This window comes from Tamandua tetradactyla, chromosome 13 (genome assembly GCF_023851605.1).
Source record: "Tamandua tetradactyla isolate mTamTet1 chromosome 13, mTamTet1.pri, whole genome shotgun sequence".
Taxonomy (NCBI): domain Eukaryota; kingdom Metazoa; phylum Chordata; class Mammalia; order Pilosa; family Myrmecophagidae; genus Tamandua; species Tamandua tetradactyla.
Window position 1 is genome coordinate 27,809,236 of NC_135339.1, and position 19,636 is coordinate 27,828,871.

Genomic DNA, 19,636 nt, shown 5'->3' on the forward strand with positions numbered 1-19,636 from the left:
TTGCATATTCATCATCATGATCATTTCTTAGAACATTTGCACCTATTCAGAAAAAGAAATAAAAAGAAAACAGAAAAAAATTGATACATACCATACCCCTTACTCCTCCCTTTCATCGATCACTAGCATTTCCATCTAAATTTATTTTAACATTTGTTCCATCTCTTATTTATTTTTATTCCATATGTTTTCCTCGTCTGTTGATAAGGTAGATAAAAGGAGCAGCCTGATGGAACTCTTAATCCTTCTGACCATTGAGTTTAAGCTAAGAAAATTCATCCTTAACAAATGTTCTTTGCTGTGCAAAATATTCTCATTACAACTCTGTGAGGTTAGATGAAAATAAAGAAAGCAACAATAATTTGCAATATGGAGTACTATGGGAAGTGCTTTACATGCATTAGCTCATTTAATCCCCACGTAGCTCTATGAGATGGGGATTATAATTTACTGCCCTGCTTTTACAGATGAGGAATCTGGGGTTGGCTACTATTCCCACATCATAACCCTAGGAAGCGGCGTCACCACGGCTTAAACCTCATCTGTCAGACTCCGCAGCCTCAGACTTAACCACCACCTGGGACCCCCTTCCCACAACCAGACAGGAAGCATCTTCCTGATCTGTAGCTGAGGAAGCTATGCCAAGTCCACCGCGCTTGGCCCCAGGCCCCTCCACGCCTCTCGCCAGGCACTCACTGCGGGTGCAGCTTGTACAGGGTGCCGTCCACACCCACGGTGATTCTCAAGAGCTCAAGTTTCTGGTCCTCTCTCCTCTTCTCCACGATGGCAGCCAGGCCAGCGCCACAGAGCTGAGCTGCCCGCCGGGACACAGCTCCACACACCTCCTTCACCACGATGCTGTCCTCGCACGTGCTGTCCAGGCCAAGCTGCTGGAGGATCTTCCTCACCTGGAGGAGAGCCAGCCGGTCGCTGCAGGAAAGCAGAGTGTGATGTCAGGGCCTAGTTTTAGGGCCCAGGAACCTGCTCAACATGGCTCATAGATTCCCCATCCTTAGATATTCTAGCAGGACAGAAAAGAAAGCCGTCCAGGCAATGGCTACAGTGGAGTTAAATGCCTTAGAAACTGAGAGTCAAGGTCTGCCACCCCCCAGGAAGTCCCATCATCTCTAAAAAATAGAGTGTGAGCACTTCTTGATTTGGCATGTCCATACCTACCTCTTACTAGGAGATATTATTAGATTAAGCAAACAATACACTAGATACCTATTTTGTCAGAAGAGGAATCTGAGGGTCAGAGTGTGTGAGGCTTGCCCCGAACAGGAGCCCAGTAAGTATTCAACGCAAGCCTTCTCACATCAAGTCTAGCACGCTCCCATTGATCAAGACAGCTCACAGCACTATGGCTCCATTCAACTGAAGACCAACTTTCCTCCTACTTAATGCTTTCTGATTCTCTGCTTTAGCCTCCCAAGCAGATTACATACTTTTTGAGGGTATAGTAGCCACCCTAGGGCTGGGTACATTCAATGAGTAAGTGAATAAATGAATCAATGATTATACAATCATCACCTTAGAGAATGAGTACCTGTTATAACCTTAAGCACATACAGAGAAACAACCACGATGGGGACAGGCTGGCCTCAGTTCTAGGCCCTGATTATCTCACAGTAAATTCAGAGTATTTACATGGAGTTTTGACTCCCCAGCTATATATTGTGAAATTATACCCTTGGCTGCCTCCAGCAGTAACTTAGGGAAGAAGAATGTTACCTATGTGGCCAGGTAAATGGTGGTGCAGCCAGACAACAGAATTCATTATAGACATTAAAGATGACCTTGCAGAAAACTATTTAATGGCATAGAAAATGTTCATAAAATATTAAGTGAAGAAACAGATTGTAAAATGTTATGTTCAATATGATCTTGTTTTCTTAAAATGTTTGTCTTGGCACACACACATAAAAAGGAGCAGAAAGAATTCTATTTAGATGTGGTGGGATTACTGATCTTTTTTCTGTATCAGTATTTATGATTTGTTTACCTGTATTTTTTTAGACTTTTTAAAATTACTAAGTAACATCTCTGTCTCTTTCTCTCTCTTTTATGATGTCAGCTGTCACTGATGCTCATTGCCTAGCTCTACTACTTGAAAATAGTAGATTAACAAAATGGTGATAATCTAATTCTTTCATTCCTTTTACATTTATATGCTGGAGTAGTTCTAGAAAGAGAAACTATATTGTGTGCATTAAATGTGGGTCAAAAAAGAAAACCTATTAAGAGAATAAAAAGACAAGCCACAGACTGGGAGAAAAACTTGCAAAACACATCAGATAAAGGACTATATCCAAAATGTACAAAGAATTCTTAAAATTCAACAATAGGAAAACAAACAATGCAATTACAAAGTGGGCAAAAGATATGAACCCCACCAGAGAAGACATTCAGATGGCAAATAAGCATATGAAAAGTACTCAACATGAGACGTCATTAGGGAATTCCATATTAAAACAACAACAGCATACTATTACACACCTATTAGAATGGCTAAAATCCAAAACACTGACAATACCAAATATTTTCAAGGATGTGGAGGAACAAGAACTCTCATGCATTGCTGGTGGGAATGCAAAAGAGTATCTCTAGTTTGGAAGACAGTCTCACAATTTCTTACAAAGCTAAACACAGATTTGCCATACAATCCAGCAATCACACTCCTATATATTTACCCAATTGAGTTGAAACTTACATACACACAAAAATCTGCACACCAATGTTTATAGCAGCTTTACTCATAATTGCTCAAAATTGGAAGATATCAAGATGTCCTTCAAAAAGTGAATGGATAAACAAACTGTGGTACATCCATAAAATGTAGTATTCGGCGATTAAAGAAATGAACAATCAAGCTACAAAAGACATGGAAATACGCACCCAAGACACTCAATGAACTCCAAACATAGTAAACCCAAACACAGGCATACCTCGTTTTATCACACTTCACTTTACTGTACTTCACAGATACTACATTTTCTTACAAACTGAAGCTTGCTATACTTACAAGTCTATCCGGGCCATTTTTCCAACAGTATATACTCACTTCGTGTCTCTGTGTTACATTTTAATTAAGGTATGTAACGTTGTTTTTTAGACATAATGCTATTGCACACTTAATTGACTCTGATATAGCGTAAACATAACTTTTATATGCACTGAGAAACCAAAAATTTCATGTGACTTGCTTTATTGCAATATTTACTTTAATGCAGTGATCTAGAACCAAAACTGCAATCTCTCTGAGGTATGCCTGTAGACCTACACTGTGGCATATTAAAATCAAACGGTTGCATGCCAAAGATAAAGAGAGAATCATGAAAGCCAACACATCGTGTACAAGGGAGCCTCAGTAACATTAAGTGCCGAATTCTCATCAAAAGCCATGGAGAGAAGAAGGCAGTGGGATGACATATTTAAAAGGCTGAAGGCAAAAAAAGTGCCAACCAAGAATTCTGTATCTGGCAAAACTGTCTTTCAAAAATAAGGAAGATATTAAAACATTCCCAGATAAACAAAAGTTGAAGGAGGTTGTCACCACTAGACTGGCTGTATAAGAGATGCTAAGGAGAATTCTTCAGGTTGAAAGGAAAGGACAATAGATCACAGCTACAAGAAAAAATTTAAGCTATTGAGTGAAGGTAATGACGGGGATTAATATAAATGCCAGTTCTATTGAATTTTGGGTTTGGAATTCCACTTTTTACTTCCTTCAGGATCTGAGAGGCAAATGCATAAAATGCAATGATAAATCAGTGGTTTTGAAATCTTAATGTATAAATATGTAATTGGTAACAAGAACTAAAAGGTAGAAGGATGGAGTGGTACAATAGTTTGTGTATACTATTGGAGTTAAATCGGTATCAAAGCTATGAGTATGTTACAGATTTAGGATGTTGAATTTAAGACCTATGGTAACTAAAAAGAAAATATGAAGAAGATATGCAAGCCCATAGAGACAGAGATTAGAGTACAGGTTGCCACGAGCAGGGAGCAGAGGGAATAGGGAGTTAATGCATAATGGGTGTAGGATTTCTGTTTGGGGACAAGGAAAAGTTTTAGTAATGGAAGGTGGTGAGGGGATCACAATATTGTGAATGCAGTTACTGCCTTTGGATGGTATGCTCGGGAGTGGATGAAATGAAAGCTTATATTGTATATATGTTCCCACGATTTAAAAAGAAAAAAAGAGAAAACAACCAGATAATGACAATTACATGTAGTACATTGTCCTTGATGGGATCTAGCAAAAGACTCAAAGGAATATTAGAAAGAATTGGAATATAGACTGTAAGATTTAAATCAATGTTAAATTTCTTGAACTTGATAACTGCACTTAAGGTGATTGCATAAATGAATATCCTGTTCTTAGGAAAAATACACGGCATTATTAGGTGTTCAGGGTGCACGACATTCAGAAAATGGATGGATGGATGGATGGATGGATAGATAGATAGATAGATAGATATACAAATAGATAGATAGGTAAGGCAAATGTACCAAAATGTTAACACTGGTGGATCTGGGGTATTGGGGAAAGGGGTTGCGGTATGCTGGAGTTCTCTTTATGAAGTTTCTGTTATTTTTGTAACTGTCCTATAAGTTTGAAAGTATTTACAAATAAGTTTTTAAAAAGGCATGGAGGAAACATAAATGCATATTGTTGTGTGAAAGAAGATATTCTGAAAAAGATGTATGGCTCCAACTATATGGCATTCAAGAAAAGGCAAAACTATAGAGACAGTACAGAGATTAGTGGATGCCAAGGGTTCAGGGAGAGGGAGAGTGCTGGTTTGAAAGTGTTGTGTGCCCCAGAAAAGCCATGTCCTTTAATCCTGATTCAATATTGTAGGGTTAGATTGATTTGATTAGATTGTTTCCACAGAGACTGATCCACTCAATTGTGGGTGTGATCTTTTGATTAGATTACTTCCATGGAGATGGGGCATGACCCATTGTGGGTGTGACCTTTTTATTAGATGGAGATGTGACTCCACCCATTCAAGGTGGGTCTTGATTAGTTTACTGGAGTTCTTAGAAAGGGGAGACATTTTGGAGAAGTTGCTTCAAAGCTAACAAAGACACAGACATTTGGAGATGCTTGAAGTGCTGACAGAGAAAGCAGACACCTAGACTTGGACGTTTGGAGATGCAGAGCCCAGCAGACATCACCATGTGCCTTCCCAAGAGACGCTAAGCAAATCAGAATCAGAGTTGTGTCCCAGAAGAGCTACGTGAAGGCCCACAGAGGCTTAGAGAGGAAACCACTGCATCAGAAGCTGGAAGCAACAGAACTTGGAACAAGGACCAGCAGACACCATCCATAAGCCTTCCCATGTGACAGACATCTTCCTTTCTTGAGTCAAGACAGCTTTCTCTGGATGCCTTAGTTTGGACATTTCTATGTCCTTAGAACTATAAACTTGTAACTTAATAAATTCCTTTTTTAATAGTTGTTCCATTTCTGGTATGTTGCATACTGCCAGCATTTAGCAAACCAAAACAGGGAGGAACGGAGTAGGCCAGAGCACAGGATTTTTAGGGCGGTGAAACTAGCCCAAAAGATACTGTAATTGTAGATACATGATATTATGCATTTGTCAAAAGCCATAGAACTGTATAACATAAACAGTGAACCCTAATGTAAACAATGGACTTCAGTTAGTAACAATGTACCAATATTGGTTCATCAATAGTAACATATGGACCACACTAATGCCAGATGTCAATAATAAGAGAAACTGTGAGGGTGGGGGGGAGGTGTATGGGAACCCTCTATACTTTCTGCACAATTTTTCTGTAAACCTAAAACAGCTCTTTAAAAAATCTATTAAAAAACAAGAAAACCTGAAATTTCCTTACAGTTTACCTAGTTCTTTCGTGTACATTCCCTAACTCAATCCTCTGAGCAATCTTGGGAGTTAAACAGCAGAACAATTATTTCTCTTATAAAGAAGGAAATTGAGGTTCAAAGAAGTACAGCAACCTCCCTCAGGTCATCCAGTACCAACAGGTTAGCTCTGGGGCTGTAAACCCTGGGCTTTTCCTCTGAGAATCACTCCCCTACCCACTGGACCACATACTCTGAAATGGGCCACAGTCAATGTAGCGCCCACCTTCTCCCAGGAGGCACTAGACGGACCTGATTTTCTATTTAATTCCATGAAGGATTTTTTTAAGCATCCAAAATAGACACCTCTTGTACAGCAGCAGAAAATATTTCTGGAGACAGATGGCTGCCTTGCACTTATTCAGGAACAACTTTCATTGTATTCAGGCCAATAATAATAATTTTAAAAAGCAAAGATAAATCGATCCTCTACACATCACCGCACGTGAGGGAGAAACTGTTTCTCACCTCAAAAGAGGAACTTTCTGGTCATCAAAAGATGATGACTTTTAACTTGCTCCTTGGGATCTGGTGGCTTAAAGACCAGATAGAAAAAGGACGCTGAGCACCTGCTAATCACCACCAAGCATAAAGTCACCTGTGCTGCTGCTGTCCTACCACCATGTCCCTAGACAGTGGGGACAACTCTGCAACAGTCCCTCCAAGTTCCCTCATTAAGTCATTGCTTTAATTATGAAGTGATTTTGGTTTTCCCTCTGCAAAGTGACTTTCAGCTTGCTGGCATCTGACCAAAATGACCAGGAGAGTAGAATGAATAAATGCAAATTGAAAGAAATTCCAAATAGAGCCTATGATAACATCCAGTGCTAGTAGGAAGGCAGTAAAATGGACATAATCATGCATAATTGGTGGGGGCAGACACTGAACTATGTTTTTTTAAAATAGTGTGTCCATAAGAGGCCCTATGTCTTTTGACAAATGCTTCTACTTTTAAGGGAATAATTCACAAGTTGCAAATTACTTTGTGTATAATAATATTAATGACAGTATTAGAATAGCAGAAATTCATAAATTACAGGCTAGACATCTATGCCAAAGGAAAAGTTTAGGAAATTATAGGACAGAAGCATAATATATTATGTAGCTATTTAAAATGATATTTAAACCAAAGAGTTTCTAGAAAGAAACTAGAAACTAATTAATACAGAAGGAATATTAGAATTAGAATATTGTCATTTTGCAATTCCTACTGAAATAATACATCTAGGCTATGAAACATCATTGACTGCTGCCATTCATGAAAAAGAGACAGATAAAACTTAGTGCCACCTATAAATTATTCTTGCCCAAAATTCAGCCCTGAATCCAGTGAAGTCTATGTATCTAACTACAAATTTGCAGGAAATACAAAGGACAGAGAAAAACATTAGATGATGTAATCAGCAAACTCCAGAATGTAGGAAACTTATTGGACAAATGATAGTGTCTTCAATAAATAAATACAAGGGAAAGCAAGAAAGGAAAGGGAAATCTATAGATTAAAAGGCATTTAAGAGCCATATCATCCAAAGCAACATATGAACCTTGTTTGGATACTGCTGCAAATAAATGAACTGTAAAAAACATTTTTACGCAATTGCGGAAACAAGAACACTGGCAGGATATTTAATGAGATTAAGAGTTATCATTATTTCAAGTGTGAAAATGGTATTGTGGTTATGTTTTTATAAAGAATCCTTGTACTCCAGAAATACATTTTGAAATATTTATAGATGAAGTGATATAAAATGTGAGATTTGTTTTAAATTAATCCAGTTTGCGAGTGGGGGAAGTAGGAGTCATAGACGCGCCAAGTCTGGCTGTGAGTTGGTATTTGATGTAGCTGGTGAATGGGTAATGGAGGGTTCATCGGATTTACTGTAATATTCTGCCTGCTTTTGTTGATGTTTAAAATTTTTCATAAGGAAAGGTAAAATAAAAATCAGAATTGTAAATGAATACGTCCATGAGTAAACATTTAATAAAACAAGATATAGAATAATAGATGTAATATGATTGAAGTCAGGAAAAAATGCTTGCATGTATTCAAGGACTGAAAGGGGATATGATATACAAAAAAAATTTAAATCAAATGTTTCCTTTATACATGGAAAATCATCTTTTCAGGGATAGGAGAGGATGGACAGCCTTACACTGACTTTAGTGTGACAGTTTCGGCACCATATTGGTTTTGCGGCGCACGCTGAGGCCCGGGCAGGGTGCTGGCCCCTTCGCCATCCACAGCCCTTGGGACTGTGATCCCAACACAGCTGGAAAGAGGGAGCAGTCCCAGGGACACCCCCAACCCCTCCATGGCCTTTCTGTTTTTACTTTTAAATCTCACATCTGCCAGGCCCCCGCACCACAGCCTGACGCAGAGCGTCCCCGTCAGCACCCCTAGTGCCAGGCAGGGAACCTGAGCAAACATCACCTTTCAATCTGGGACAGGAACTTCGTTTCAAAGATGCCCCTGGTCCTGAGACGCTCCGAGATCTGCCCGCGGAACAGGAGCCCCTGCCTGGTCAGGTCGATCAGGATCTGCCGCACTATTTCCCCCAGGTACATCCCGCTGGTCATTTTCTCGTATCTGTTTGGGGAGGAGGCTGAGGTTGGCGCAGGCAGGAAAACCGACACTGACGAAGGTTCCCAAAAGAACAGGAGGCCGGGCTGTGTCAGGCCACAGTCACACCATTGTCGCCCACCGGGGGCTAGCGAGGCCCTCGGGCTGCAAGCCCTGAGGAGCGCAAAGCAGAGACAGCAGGAGGAGGCGGGAAAGCCAGGCTTTGGAGTCCTGTGGACCTGGACCCAGGCCCCAGCTCTGCCTCCTACTGCCACATAACTTTCAGCATCCACCATAAGCTCCCACCCATTAAATGGGGAGCAAAACACCCACACCACAAGACTGCCGCACTCCCAGAGCCACCACTGGCCTTGTGGTGATTAGAAAAAGGCGTCCCTTCCTTCCATGTGCTGGGAACCAGTCATAATATACTGCTTTTCTTCAAATAAGCTATTTCACTGACATCTGATAGAAAGTTGAAAAAAGTGCACAAAGCTATGGTGTCCAGGATATGAGAACGGCACCCCCTCAGACCTGGTAAAGTTGTGTACTGCACACCCTGCATAGTCCACACAGCCGCCTACTTCACCTCTGTTTGCCAGGATTCAAGGACCCCTCATCCACCTCCTTGTCATATTGGGTCCTGATATCGTCTATGCAGCCATTGTCTCCAAATGCTCCCCACTCTGTGTTGATGCACATTTTCCCTTCGTCCCCTTCCACCACCTCGATGTTTCTCATCTCCTCCATGTAGCACATGTTGCTGCCTGTTCCTAGAAGGAAAAGTGAAATGACTTTAGTCCTCGAAAGACACCATCAGGTCTTACAGGGGCACTGGCGCACACCAGATAAGAATTTAGACTTGGAGTCGAATACTCCTGGGTGTGGATTCCAGCCTTATTCTCATAGCCGGGAGACCCTAGCAAATAGCTCATCTTTCAGCAGCTCGGTTTCTTAATTAGTAGAAAGGAGATAATACCTGCTTTATACATTTGTTACAAGATAATATTTGCAAGTTTTTTCCACATGGTAAGTGTTCAATAATGTATCTACTATTATTATTATATTTTAGCCACAGGCATACAAAGTGGCCTTCCAAGCAGTCTTGTGGTGAGCAGTCAGAGCTGAAAGGGAATACATGGAGTCATCTAGTCTGGGATCAGCAAATATTTGGCATCACGAGCCACTCTCTTCTCCCTTGCCCATGACCTGGTCTCAGAATCATTCTCAACACAGCAGGCCAGGCAACTACCATATTCAGTCAAACAGGTCTCATCTTTTTGCCCTCCTTGATCTAGTCCACCTCCTCCCATAGATGAGGAAACTCAAGTCCAGACAGAGTAAGTAACTTTCCCAGAGTCACACAGTGGTAGGAGTTGGAGTGAGATGAAACCTCTTAGCTGGCAAGAGAGACATCTTAGTATCCCAGCACCTCATTCTGCCCATTATATATCACTAGAAAGTCCAGGCAAGCAACTGGGCAACTTTCCCAGATTCTATCTGCCATCTGGAATGCCCTTCTTTCCCATCTTCTTCTAGTTAAATTCTACCCCTCCCCTTACTTCTTAGAGAAATTCAATCTCTTGGAATCCACCCTTGAACTTTATCACTGCCAGATTTTTTCTAAGAACTCCTATGAGGTTTTGTTTGTTTGTTTTGTTTTTTTCCTTTTTGCATGGGCAGTGTCCAGAAATCGAACCCAGATCTCAAGCATGGTAAGTGAGAACTCTGCCACCGAGCCACAGTTGCACCGCCCATGGGGCAGTGTTTCTTTTTTTGGGGGGAGGGGTGTGCATGGTCCCAGAATTGAACCCGGGTGTCCTGCATGGAACGCAAGCATTCTACCACTGAACCACCCATGCACCTCTAATGGTTAATTTTATGTATTAACTTGGCTAGTTATGCTTTCCAGTGGTTTGGTCAAACAGTGGCCTAGCTGTTGCTGTGGAGGCATTTATAGATGGGGTCAGCATCTGCAGCCAGCTGGCTTTCAGTAAGGGAGACTGCCCTCAATAATACGGGTGGGTCTCAGTCAGTTGGAGACTTAAATACAAAGAAATGATGATACTGGGAGGAAGAAGAAGGAATCCTTCCTCAAGACAACATTCTTCACTCTTTCCTGAGTTTCCAACCTGCTGGCCTCCTCTATGGATTTCAGACTCATGATTTCAACATCATTCTTATCAGAATTTCCTATGGAATTTCAACCTGCCCTACAGAATTCAGACTTACCAGCCCCCATAATTGCATGAAACATTGCCTTAAAATAAATCTCCTTGCAGGAGACCCGGGCTGAATTCCCAGACCATGCACTTCACCCCCCCGCCCAAAAAAAATCAACACAAGGTGCTGCAATAACGGGATAGTCACATGGAAAAAGAATAAAATGTGACCCCCACCATATAGCATAGAAAAAATAAATAAATAAATCATTAAAAAACATGCACATGAGCCCCCAGTCTTGGGGTTTGTTCATATGAAACTTAACCCCACAAAGGATAGGTCAAGCCTACTTAAAATTAGGCCTAAGAGTCACCCCTTAAGAGAATCTCTTTTGTTACTCAGATGTGGCCTCTCTCTCCAGCCAACACAACAAGCAAACTCACCACCCTCCCCCCCTTTTCCGTGGGACATGACTCCCAGGGTGTGGACCTTCCTGGCAATGTGGGGACAGAAATCCTAGAATGAATTGGGACTCAGCATCAAGAGATTGAGAAAACCTTCTCGACCAAAAGAGGAAAGAGTGAAATGAGACAAAGTGTCGATGACTGAGAGATTCCAAACAGAGTCGAGAGGTTATCCTGGAGGTTATTCTTACGCATTAAGTAGATATCACCTTGTTATCCAAGATGTAATGGAGAGGCTGGAGGGAACTGCCTAGTGCTACCTTCTAGTTACAATCTAATTACAGCTCCTTTCCTCCCGGGGCAATCTGCCCCAAGACACTAATTTGAAAGTCCCCTCTTTCTATCTCATTCCTTTTTCTCAGCAGAAAGCATGACCTCAATTTAAGACTCTTAGTGGAGAAAGATATTAAGTAAAGACTTAGGAATTAGGGAACCTGGACCTCCAGTCTTGATTTCATCTCTGCCTTGGACAGAGCTGACCTCAAAGCCTCTGTATAACGGAACAATGGCCCCCTGTCTCTCAGTGGATTGAAAGGGAACCTCCAAAAGAACAGATGGGATTAGGTCTGTGGGACATGCCTGACACCTACCTGCAATCAAGCCAATCTCACAATTGGGATCTTCAAAGCCACAGGTCATCATGGTCCCCACCGTGTCATTCACGACTGCCACTATGTCCAGGTCAAACTCCTGCAAAGGAAGCAGCTCCGCTGTAAGGAAAATGTGCAAACCAAACAGATTTTAAAACAAGCTTTATCAGGAGGGGCACGTGAGCCTGGGGATGGGAACAGAGACATAGGATGGACATAGAATGGCAGAAGACGGACTTGGGGATGGGGCAAGATCAGCCATGAGCCTCAAATCCATATCATACATTTCTCCGCTTGATGGCTTCCCTGAGGAGGTCCACTACATCTTCCCCTTCACAGTCGGTGGCCTTGAAGCCTTTGGTCCACTCTATGAGCATTCCCTAAAAAGAAGGAGAAATTCACTTGAGCAACAGCTTGCTGTGACCACAGCACAGCTCAACATCCACTAGATACCAGGCACTCTAGCTGATTGCTAGGCACACGCATGTGTCCCCACTGCGCTTCCATCTCCGTCACCCTAACGCTGAGCACAGAGGCTTCACACACGATGATCCTCTCAATGTCCACTGCTGAGCGGAATAATCACAGCAATGTATGGTTACCAAGTGCCAAATCACGCTCCCAGGCAATGACTACAGAGTATAAAGTTCTGGGATCATAGTGGTCCCACTTTTAATCTAGCTAAGGTCAGACTTAAGATGTGAGCAAAGACAAAGCTACAAATTTTCATCAAAGCATTACTCCACAGTGAAAATCTGGAGGCTTTCTATCATTTCAATAATGTGGGACCATCATCTTGTACATTTATATAGGAAATGTAAGCCAATCATTAAAAATCATCTTTTTTCTCCCTGGCCAACTCTCAGTGGCTCTGCTTCCAGCTTCCCGTTAGTCTCCCCTTCCTGTTTGCTGTGTCTCCCTGAATCTGTCAGAACTGCCGGGAGGAAGGCTCAGAGGTCCTGTGCCCCAGGTCAGGAGGATCCACTGGGTCCTAGAACCCATCCGTCCTTCAGGATTGTGCACAGCTGCACACAGTTCTCATCACTCATGATGCGTTTACTTTTAATGGCAGTGGTAATACAGGAATGAATTACCCTCATAAAAATTAAATAGCACTGATAAGGATAAAGTCCTGTTTAACACTTCGTCCCCTCAATCTGAGAGGTAGCCTCTATTATTATTTTGATATGAATCTTTCCAGACTTTTTCCTCTCCTTTCCATGTATTTTTAAAATAAAGAAATTTATACTCTGTGTTGAACTGCAATTTGCTTTTCTAACTCAATAAGGAATCTTTTAAGCCTTTCCAGGTCAGTTCAAACAGATCTGCCACATTCTAACAATGTATTTCTTGACTATAATTGCACTGAAAGAAAACTCCACAAAACACACCTATGAAAGAAGTACTATTTTTATCCCCATCTTTCAATTGAAGGACTCAAAGTACAGGGAGGTAAAGTAACTTGCCCAAAGTCACACAGCCAGTAGGTGAAGAAGCCAAGAGTCAAACCCAGGCACTCCCGAGCCTGTGTTCTTAGCCATTGTACTCTGCTGCCTCCCAGCTAGGTAAGTTAATAACTCTGAAGCACTTGGAACAGTACCTGAGGACAGCAAACACTATGTATATGTTTGTTAAATAAAAATCAAGTTATTAATTACACATGATTAATAAGCCATTATTGATCTCATTGCTCTCCATTGCCAGATATTTGGGTTATTTCTAATTCTTCATGATTAAAGCAGGTGCTATAATGAACATTCATGTTCATTCCTCCATGAGTTCATGTTTGAGAAGGGGATCTGCTGGCTCTTAGGACATGTACATTTTAAATTTTAGCCATTCCATTTCATGTTTTGGATCTCTTTCTTCCTGTTTTCTGAATTATAAACCCATATGTATGCAATTAAAACAAAAAATCAGGAAATAATACTACCCTTATTATCTGCAATACATTCTGATATTTTCTACTCTCTTTCATTTTTCAAATGGGGAAATTGAGACATGCAGGTCTCTGCAGGCCAGAATCCCGGGTTAGAACCCTTTACTACCATTATAGGTATGGCACCTTAGGCAATTTACTTAACCTCTGTTTTCCTCAACTATAAAATGATTTTAAAAACAAACAAACAGTGTGTATATTATGGGGACATTGAGTGGATTAGACAACATGGCAATAAGTATTAGGTGTTAGTATCGTCACACTCTGATTGACTAGCCATGCTGACCAGAGTTCTCACTGTAAATTTAGAAAGGGCATTTGTCTTATGCCAACCTCATAAGCCTGGTTGATGTGAGTCTGCCAGAGAGAGTGTGCCACTCTCTCTCAGCTGGTGAGTCAGTCTGCAAAGTTAAAGCTTTGCAGAGACTTCTCCACAGGTGACAGTGGGCCAACTTCCCCCACTTCCCTGTGCCTCACTACCCTGGGCTCTGCTTAACATTATCACCCACACCAGCATCCCCTTTGCCTTTTCTATGCTGAATTTCAATCATATTCTGCCACAAGAGTTAATAATGGTACTAATATTTGAGTGCTTATTACGCGCTTGGCACTGTGCTATGCATTTTATAAACATTAGCTCATTTAATCTAACCATTATCCTACAAAGGAGGGTTCTGTTATGTTCATTTTTACAGATGAAGAAGGTGAGGCTCAGAAAAATCCAGTCCTTTCAGGCAGGAAGCAGGAGAGCGAGATTTCAGCCCAGGCAGCCTGTGAGCCCAGAGCCTGTGCCCTCGTCCACTGCTTTCCTGCCTGGGGAAGGATGCCGGGTCTCAGTGCTGCAGCACCACCCAGGCCCTGAGCCCGAGTCACTGAAGAAGGGTCACCCTTGCTTCAAAGGTTGCCTGCCAAAGGCCATTCTATGGGGTGCTGGCTATACCCCAACAGAGACTGTACCCCATTCTCTGCAATTTGCAGCACAGACAGCCCCATCCTGAGCCTTGTCCAAAAGCTCAACTTTGTCCACCCACCTTCAACTTCAACCAGAGGCCCCCATCACCCAGTGGAGATCTGGGTTCTTGAAGAGAGCAGTCAGTGTCTATTCTTCACTTTCTAAGCTCTACCCTTAGGTCAAGGTTGTTTACAAAAAAGAGACAAAATGAAAAAACAACAGCATGGGCCTGACCTACTTGAATCCTAGATTCCCAATAAAAAGAGTTTTCAGTCATTACACATAAAATTAATAGCTTTGGGAAAAGGGGTGCTTTTTTACCCAAGAATTCTAAGAAAGACCTCATAATAAATGTTTCTAAATTATGAATTATCTATTAAATTCATGACGTTCTTCAGTGTCAACCAAGTAAAAGTGACCAATTGCAAAATTCCTTCTGAGATTCTAACATCAGGAAAGAGATGGATTTAAGCTTTCTTTCATCAGTCAAGAAAAACCCTACAACCTGTTGGGTTTCCCTGTTTTTACCGGCTGCTCAGGGACACGCAAATACTATTACTGCCACTGTTATAACTGGTTTTAACCGATAGATTTAGGTCATCACCTCTTTCTCTCTCAGTACAATAGGACTTGACTTCTCTTTTAACAGCAGTCTTATGTATATGTCCCTTTACAACACGGTATTCTAAACTCTTTTCTGAATTTTGAGCCAAAAAATAATCATAATGAAAAATAGAATATAATAAGTAAAAAAAAAAAATTAATGGTTAAAATTCTCTTTTCTGTTTCCCTAGCTGCCCAGGACCTGGGGCCCCTAAATGAAATGAACAGAAACTCAGAGACACTTTGCAATTCTTCTAGTGCCGGAAGGAAGCCCAGAGCTGGCTGCAAGCTTGGCCGCCTGTCTTACCTTGTCAATGCTCGTCTGCCTGCAGGGAAAGGAGAAGGTGAAGCCCAAAGGCAGCTGGGCTCCCTTGAGGCCCATGTAGTCCAGGAAGTCGGCGATGCACTGCACAATGTGGTCAAACAGCTGCAGGGAGAGAGCGGCACTCACGCCTGGCGGAAACCATCCCAGGTCAGCCCCCTGGCGCCCGGGAACCTGCGCCCCGTGCTCACCTCCTCGCCAGTGCCCTGCATGATCTCCAGGGGGATGGCGAAGATCTTGTTGTACATTCGTACTGACCTTCGCGCGCTTCTGATCTTCACCAGGAGGACACGGAAGTTGGTTCCCCCCAGATCCAGGGCAAGGAACTTCCCTTTCTCTGTGGTGGAGAAAGTAAGTCGGGGCTGCAATCCACCAGTATGTCCTGAGTAGGGACTTGTGTCAAGGCACTGGGAGGAGGGGCAGAAGCTGAAACAGGCCAGACCCAGGGCCTGCCCTCCCGGGCCTTCTGGGTCACACGGGATGGATGCGACAGTCACTGTGCACAGGCCCAAGGCACCCCGAGGCTAGGGGCAGACTGATTGTCTTGGCCTCCTCTTTCCTTAGACCAAACAATCTAGGCATCACCTAATCCATCACTAATGAGGCACAGTGAGGAGGGACTAGGGACCTAGGAGTTCTGAGAACTGTGCTTTTTGTCTTGAACAAGATAGCCCAGGTCTCATTTTCCCACATCTGTAAAGTAAGGGAAGTTGGGTCTCTGAAGCCTCTTCCAGCTCTAGAACACATATGTGATGGCCTTCTAGGAACCCAAGTAGCCATGCTCTAGGAGTGGGGTATCCAGTAAAGGACACACATGACGCTTGTGCACAAGGAGTCTCTGAAGGTAAATCTGGGCCATACAGTCCTGAAAGCAACTGGATCCCTCCAGCAGCTGCCCTCCTATCTCTACAGCCAAGAGAAACCACTCATCACAAGCATGGAATATTCCTTCCTGTCCCTGCTCTCCCTTCCCTGGATCCTCATAGACCCACCTGGCTAATAAGAAACCATATCAAGCCCTGCATCCCTGTGCTTCAGGCCTTACGCATTTAATAACTCTTACTCCCGGCCTTACCCACTCTGTTCTAGTTACCCTGATCTTTTTGTTGTTCCTTGAATTTGCTAAAGCCTCACTTCCAGTCATTTCTCTAACCCCACATCCTGCTCTAATTTTCTTCCTACACCACCTGTTATTACCTGACATCATATGACGTTTATTTATTTATTGTCTGCAAGCCCTAACAGGTGCTGAATTCCACAAGGGCAGGGACTGTGTTTCCTGCACTGCTACATCACAAAACCTAGAACAGGGACTGACACACAGTAGGTCCTTCATGAAATTTTGAGGAATGTATGAGGGCTAGAAGGATTAAAGGGGTGAAAGAATGAATAACTGAATAGCGCCTTCTATTGTCCTCTGCTTTTTTTCCCATGTAGAGTTAAAGGACATTATCTCGGGAAAAGCTCTTAGAAACCTTTGTTGTGAAGAGATTCAAAGTTCAGTGATGTGACCTTGACCTCACCTCTCTGAGTCTCAGTTTTTGCATCTATAAAATAGGAATCATTTTCTCTTTCTTAACACACAGAGTGATTGTGAGGATCAAATGAGATGAAAAATTCAAAAGCAAATTATGAACTGTAAAGCATTTTATGAAGGTCATTCTTTCCATATGAGGCTAGTGAAGTCCAAACCAGCGAAATGACTTATCCGAGGAGCTGACTCTGCTAGTTAGTGATTTCTCTGGGCTGAGCGTAGAGAACCGGGAGAAGAACTGGGGTTGGAAAAGTCAGAGAGTGTTGAAAAGCAAAAGGAAGGACCCAGCCTCAGAAGAGATGAGAATCAAAGAAGCTGGGCAGGAAATCAAACCCAGAGAAGCCCATGGGTTCTAGAAGAAGTCTAGATGGATGCTCCCTGGGGACAGAGTCTGGGTCTGCTAACAGCATATGGTACACTCCATCTTCTCAACTACATGAATAAATATTCACACGCATGAGCACACGCGCAGAACCTAACTCTTTCGGAGTCAGAACCTTGGTCAAACCAAGGCAAACAGGTCCAGGAGCACTGGTACCCTACCCTACCCTACCCTCCACCCCCATGACAGATGGGAATCCAAGGCTTCTGAAAACAACCTCCAGGATTTAAGGAGTTCCGACGGGAGCCGGGGGACCCTCCCCAGCAGGGCTGTACCGGCCCACCTGTGCCATCAGGCATCCCGCAGACATAGGTGGGCAGCATCTTGACGGAGGCCAGCTCATGGGTCTCCCTCTTCAGCCCGTACTCGAGCTCGGCCCGCATCTTGTCCTGCACTTCCACGAGATGCTCCCGCGTCAGCTGGAACAAAGCCAGCACCTCGTCGATCCGCTTCCGCTGGGCCTGCAGGCGGCAGCCCACCGCCGTCACCATGGCGGCCCCTTTGCTGCTGCCACTCTCCGACAGGAGGAAGCGGACGTCACAGTTCGGGACCAGTCTCCTCACCACTTTGTGCAGGCGCTTGGGGTACCTGTAGGCAGGGCTGATTTAATAACCACGAAAGACCTGGCCTGTCGATCGGAACAGACCCAGGTACAGTAGTGGAAAAAGGTCACGGGGAACCCTGATGGGCCAGAGGTCAACCTTTTAGTTGCTGGTGGCAGGAGGGATGCAAGTCGGGGGTGGGGCATTGCGTGGGGAAAGACCAGGAGAGCTGGGGCAGGAGGAGGTGCACTTGGGAGGCTCAGGGAAGTGACTATTTTATCAGCTAATATTTCCGCCAGCCGAGCAGCACACACACACCATCTTGGCTGAACGTCTCTGCCCAAATGGGAAGGATTTCCCTTCCCCTGTCCTTTCCAGGATGTGCCTGCCTGACTTCCTAATACCACCTCTGTTAGCGAAAGAAACGTTCACTCTCCCTCCTCCTGGGAACATCTCATATTACTGTAATTTCCTATCAGGATCCTTCTTGTGAACTTGGCAACTGTTGCCATCCTATTTTCCCCGTCTATCATTGGGTGTATGTAACTTTCTAGTCCTACTGCATACAGATGCTCGATAACTAATGGACAGACAGATGAATAATAGATGGATGAATGGATGGACAGATGGATGGGTGGACAGACACACAGATGGAGGGCCTTGCTAGCTAGTCAGTTGGCTTTAGGCGAATAGTTCTTTCAATACGATCCCCCAAAGCAACCCAGCCAGCTAGATGAACGTCGCCTCTGGATTGCCCCTTCCCCTAGGGGGCAGTGAGTTCCAGCCGCTCAGATGCAGCAGCATATTCCAGAGGGAAGAGCCCGGACTCCCTTCTGGGAGACGGTTTCGTTGGCGGAGGCTGGGCTGAGGGGCAGCACTCACTGAGGGTGGATCTTGTAGACCGTGCCGTCCACACCGACCGTGGTCCGCAGCCGCACAAGCTTCTTATTTTCCCGGAGGCGCGTCAGGATCGCGGCCAGGGCCGCAGCGCAGAGATTGGCCGAGCGGAAGGAGACGATGGTGCAGACGTGCTGCACGGCGATGCAGTCGGCCTCAGACGGCTCCAGCCCCAGGTCCGTCAGAATCTCTCTTGTGTTGGCCAGGCCTTCCTTATACCTGGCCAGGAGAGAGGAATGAGGGGAACCCCCCTTCTCCATCCCCTGGGTATCCCTTTGAGAAGCCAGCTTTCCTACCTCTCAGGCTGGGAAAAATAAACAGGCTGCATACAGCAGTATAATACAATAACAATATCAGCCCTGATAACAGCAGCCAACATACTGAGCACTCACTATGTGCCAAATACTCCCCTGAGGGTTTACATATATTCATTCACTGGCTCCTCACACAATCCTGGGAGAAGTAGCATCATTACTCTATTGTATGAATGCAAGACCTGAGGCCAGACAGGATAAGGAACTCAGCCACGGTCACAGAGCTAGTAAGTAGTAGAGCCAGGATTTGAACTCAGACAGTTGGATTACAGGGCCTTTACAGTAACTCCACCCCGCCGAGCACTGCACAGAACACAGACTCTGGGGCTCAGGTACCATCTGCTGAGCTCAAAATCTAAACACATTACAAAGCTCAGGGTTTCTAAGCCGGAGGAGGAGAACCCTGAGTTGACTGGGGAAGCTCCCTGTTCCAGGGGCCACCAGGGGGTAAAGCCTCAAATCACCAAAT

General features: G+C 43.7%; 1 protein-coding gene across 1 annotated transcript in view; it reads right to left on the reverse strand.

The window, feature by feature from the left end:
* The window catches only part of HKDC1 (hexokinase domain containing 1), a 49,245-nt gene that overhangs the window by 4,119 nt on the left and 25,490 nt on the right, over nt 1-19,636 (reverse strand). The window contains exons 9-17 of the mRNA XM_077125066.1: nt 18,839-19,072; nt 17,698-18,002; nt 15,690-15,835; nt 15,484-15,603; nt 11,967-12,062; nt 11,683-11,782; nt 9,055-9,238; nt 8,337-8,492; nt 697-930 (exon numbers count right to left, since the gene is read on the reverse strand). Coding sequence (XP_076981181.1) covers nt 697-930; nt 8,337-8,492; nt 9,055-9,238; nt 11,683-11,782; nt 11,967-12,062; nt 15,484-15,603; nt 15,690-15,835; nt 17,698-18,002; nt 18,839-19,072 — 1,575 coding nt within the window. The remainder of the gene's footprint in view (nt 1-696; nt 931-8,336; nt 8,493-9,054; nt 9,239-11,682; nt 11,783-11,966; nt 12,063-15,483; nt 15,604-15,689; nt 15,836-17,697; nt 18,003-18,838; nt 19,073-19,636) is intronic.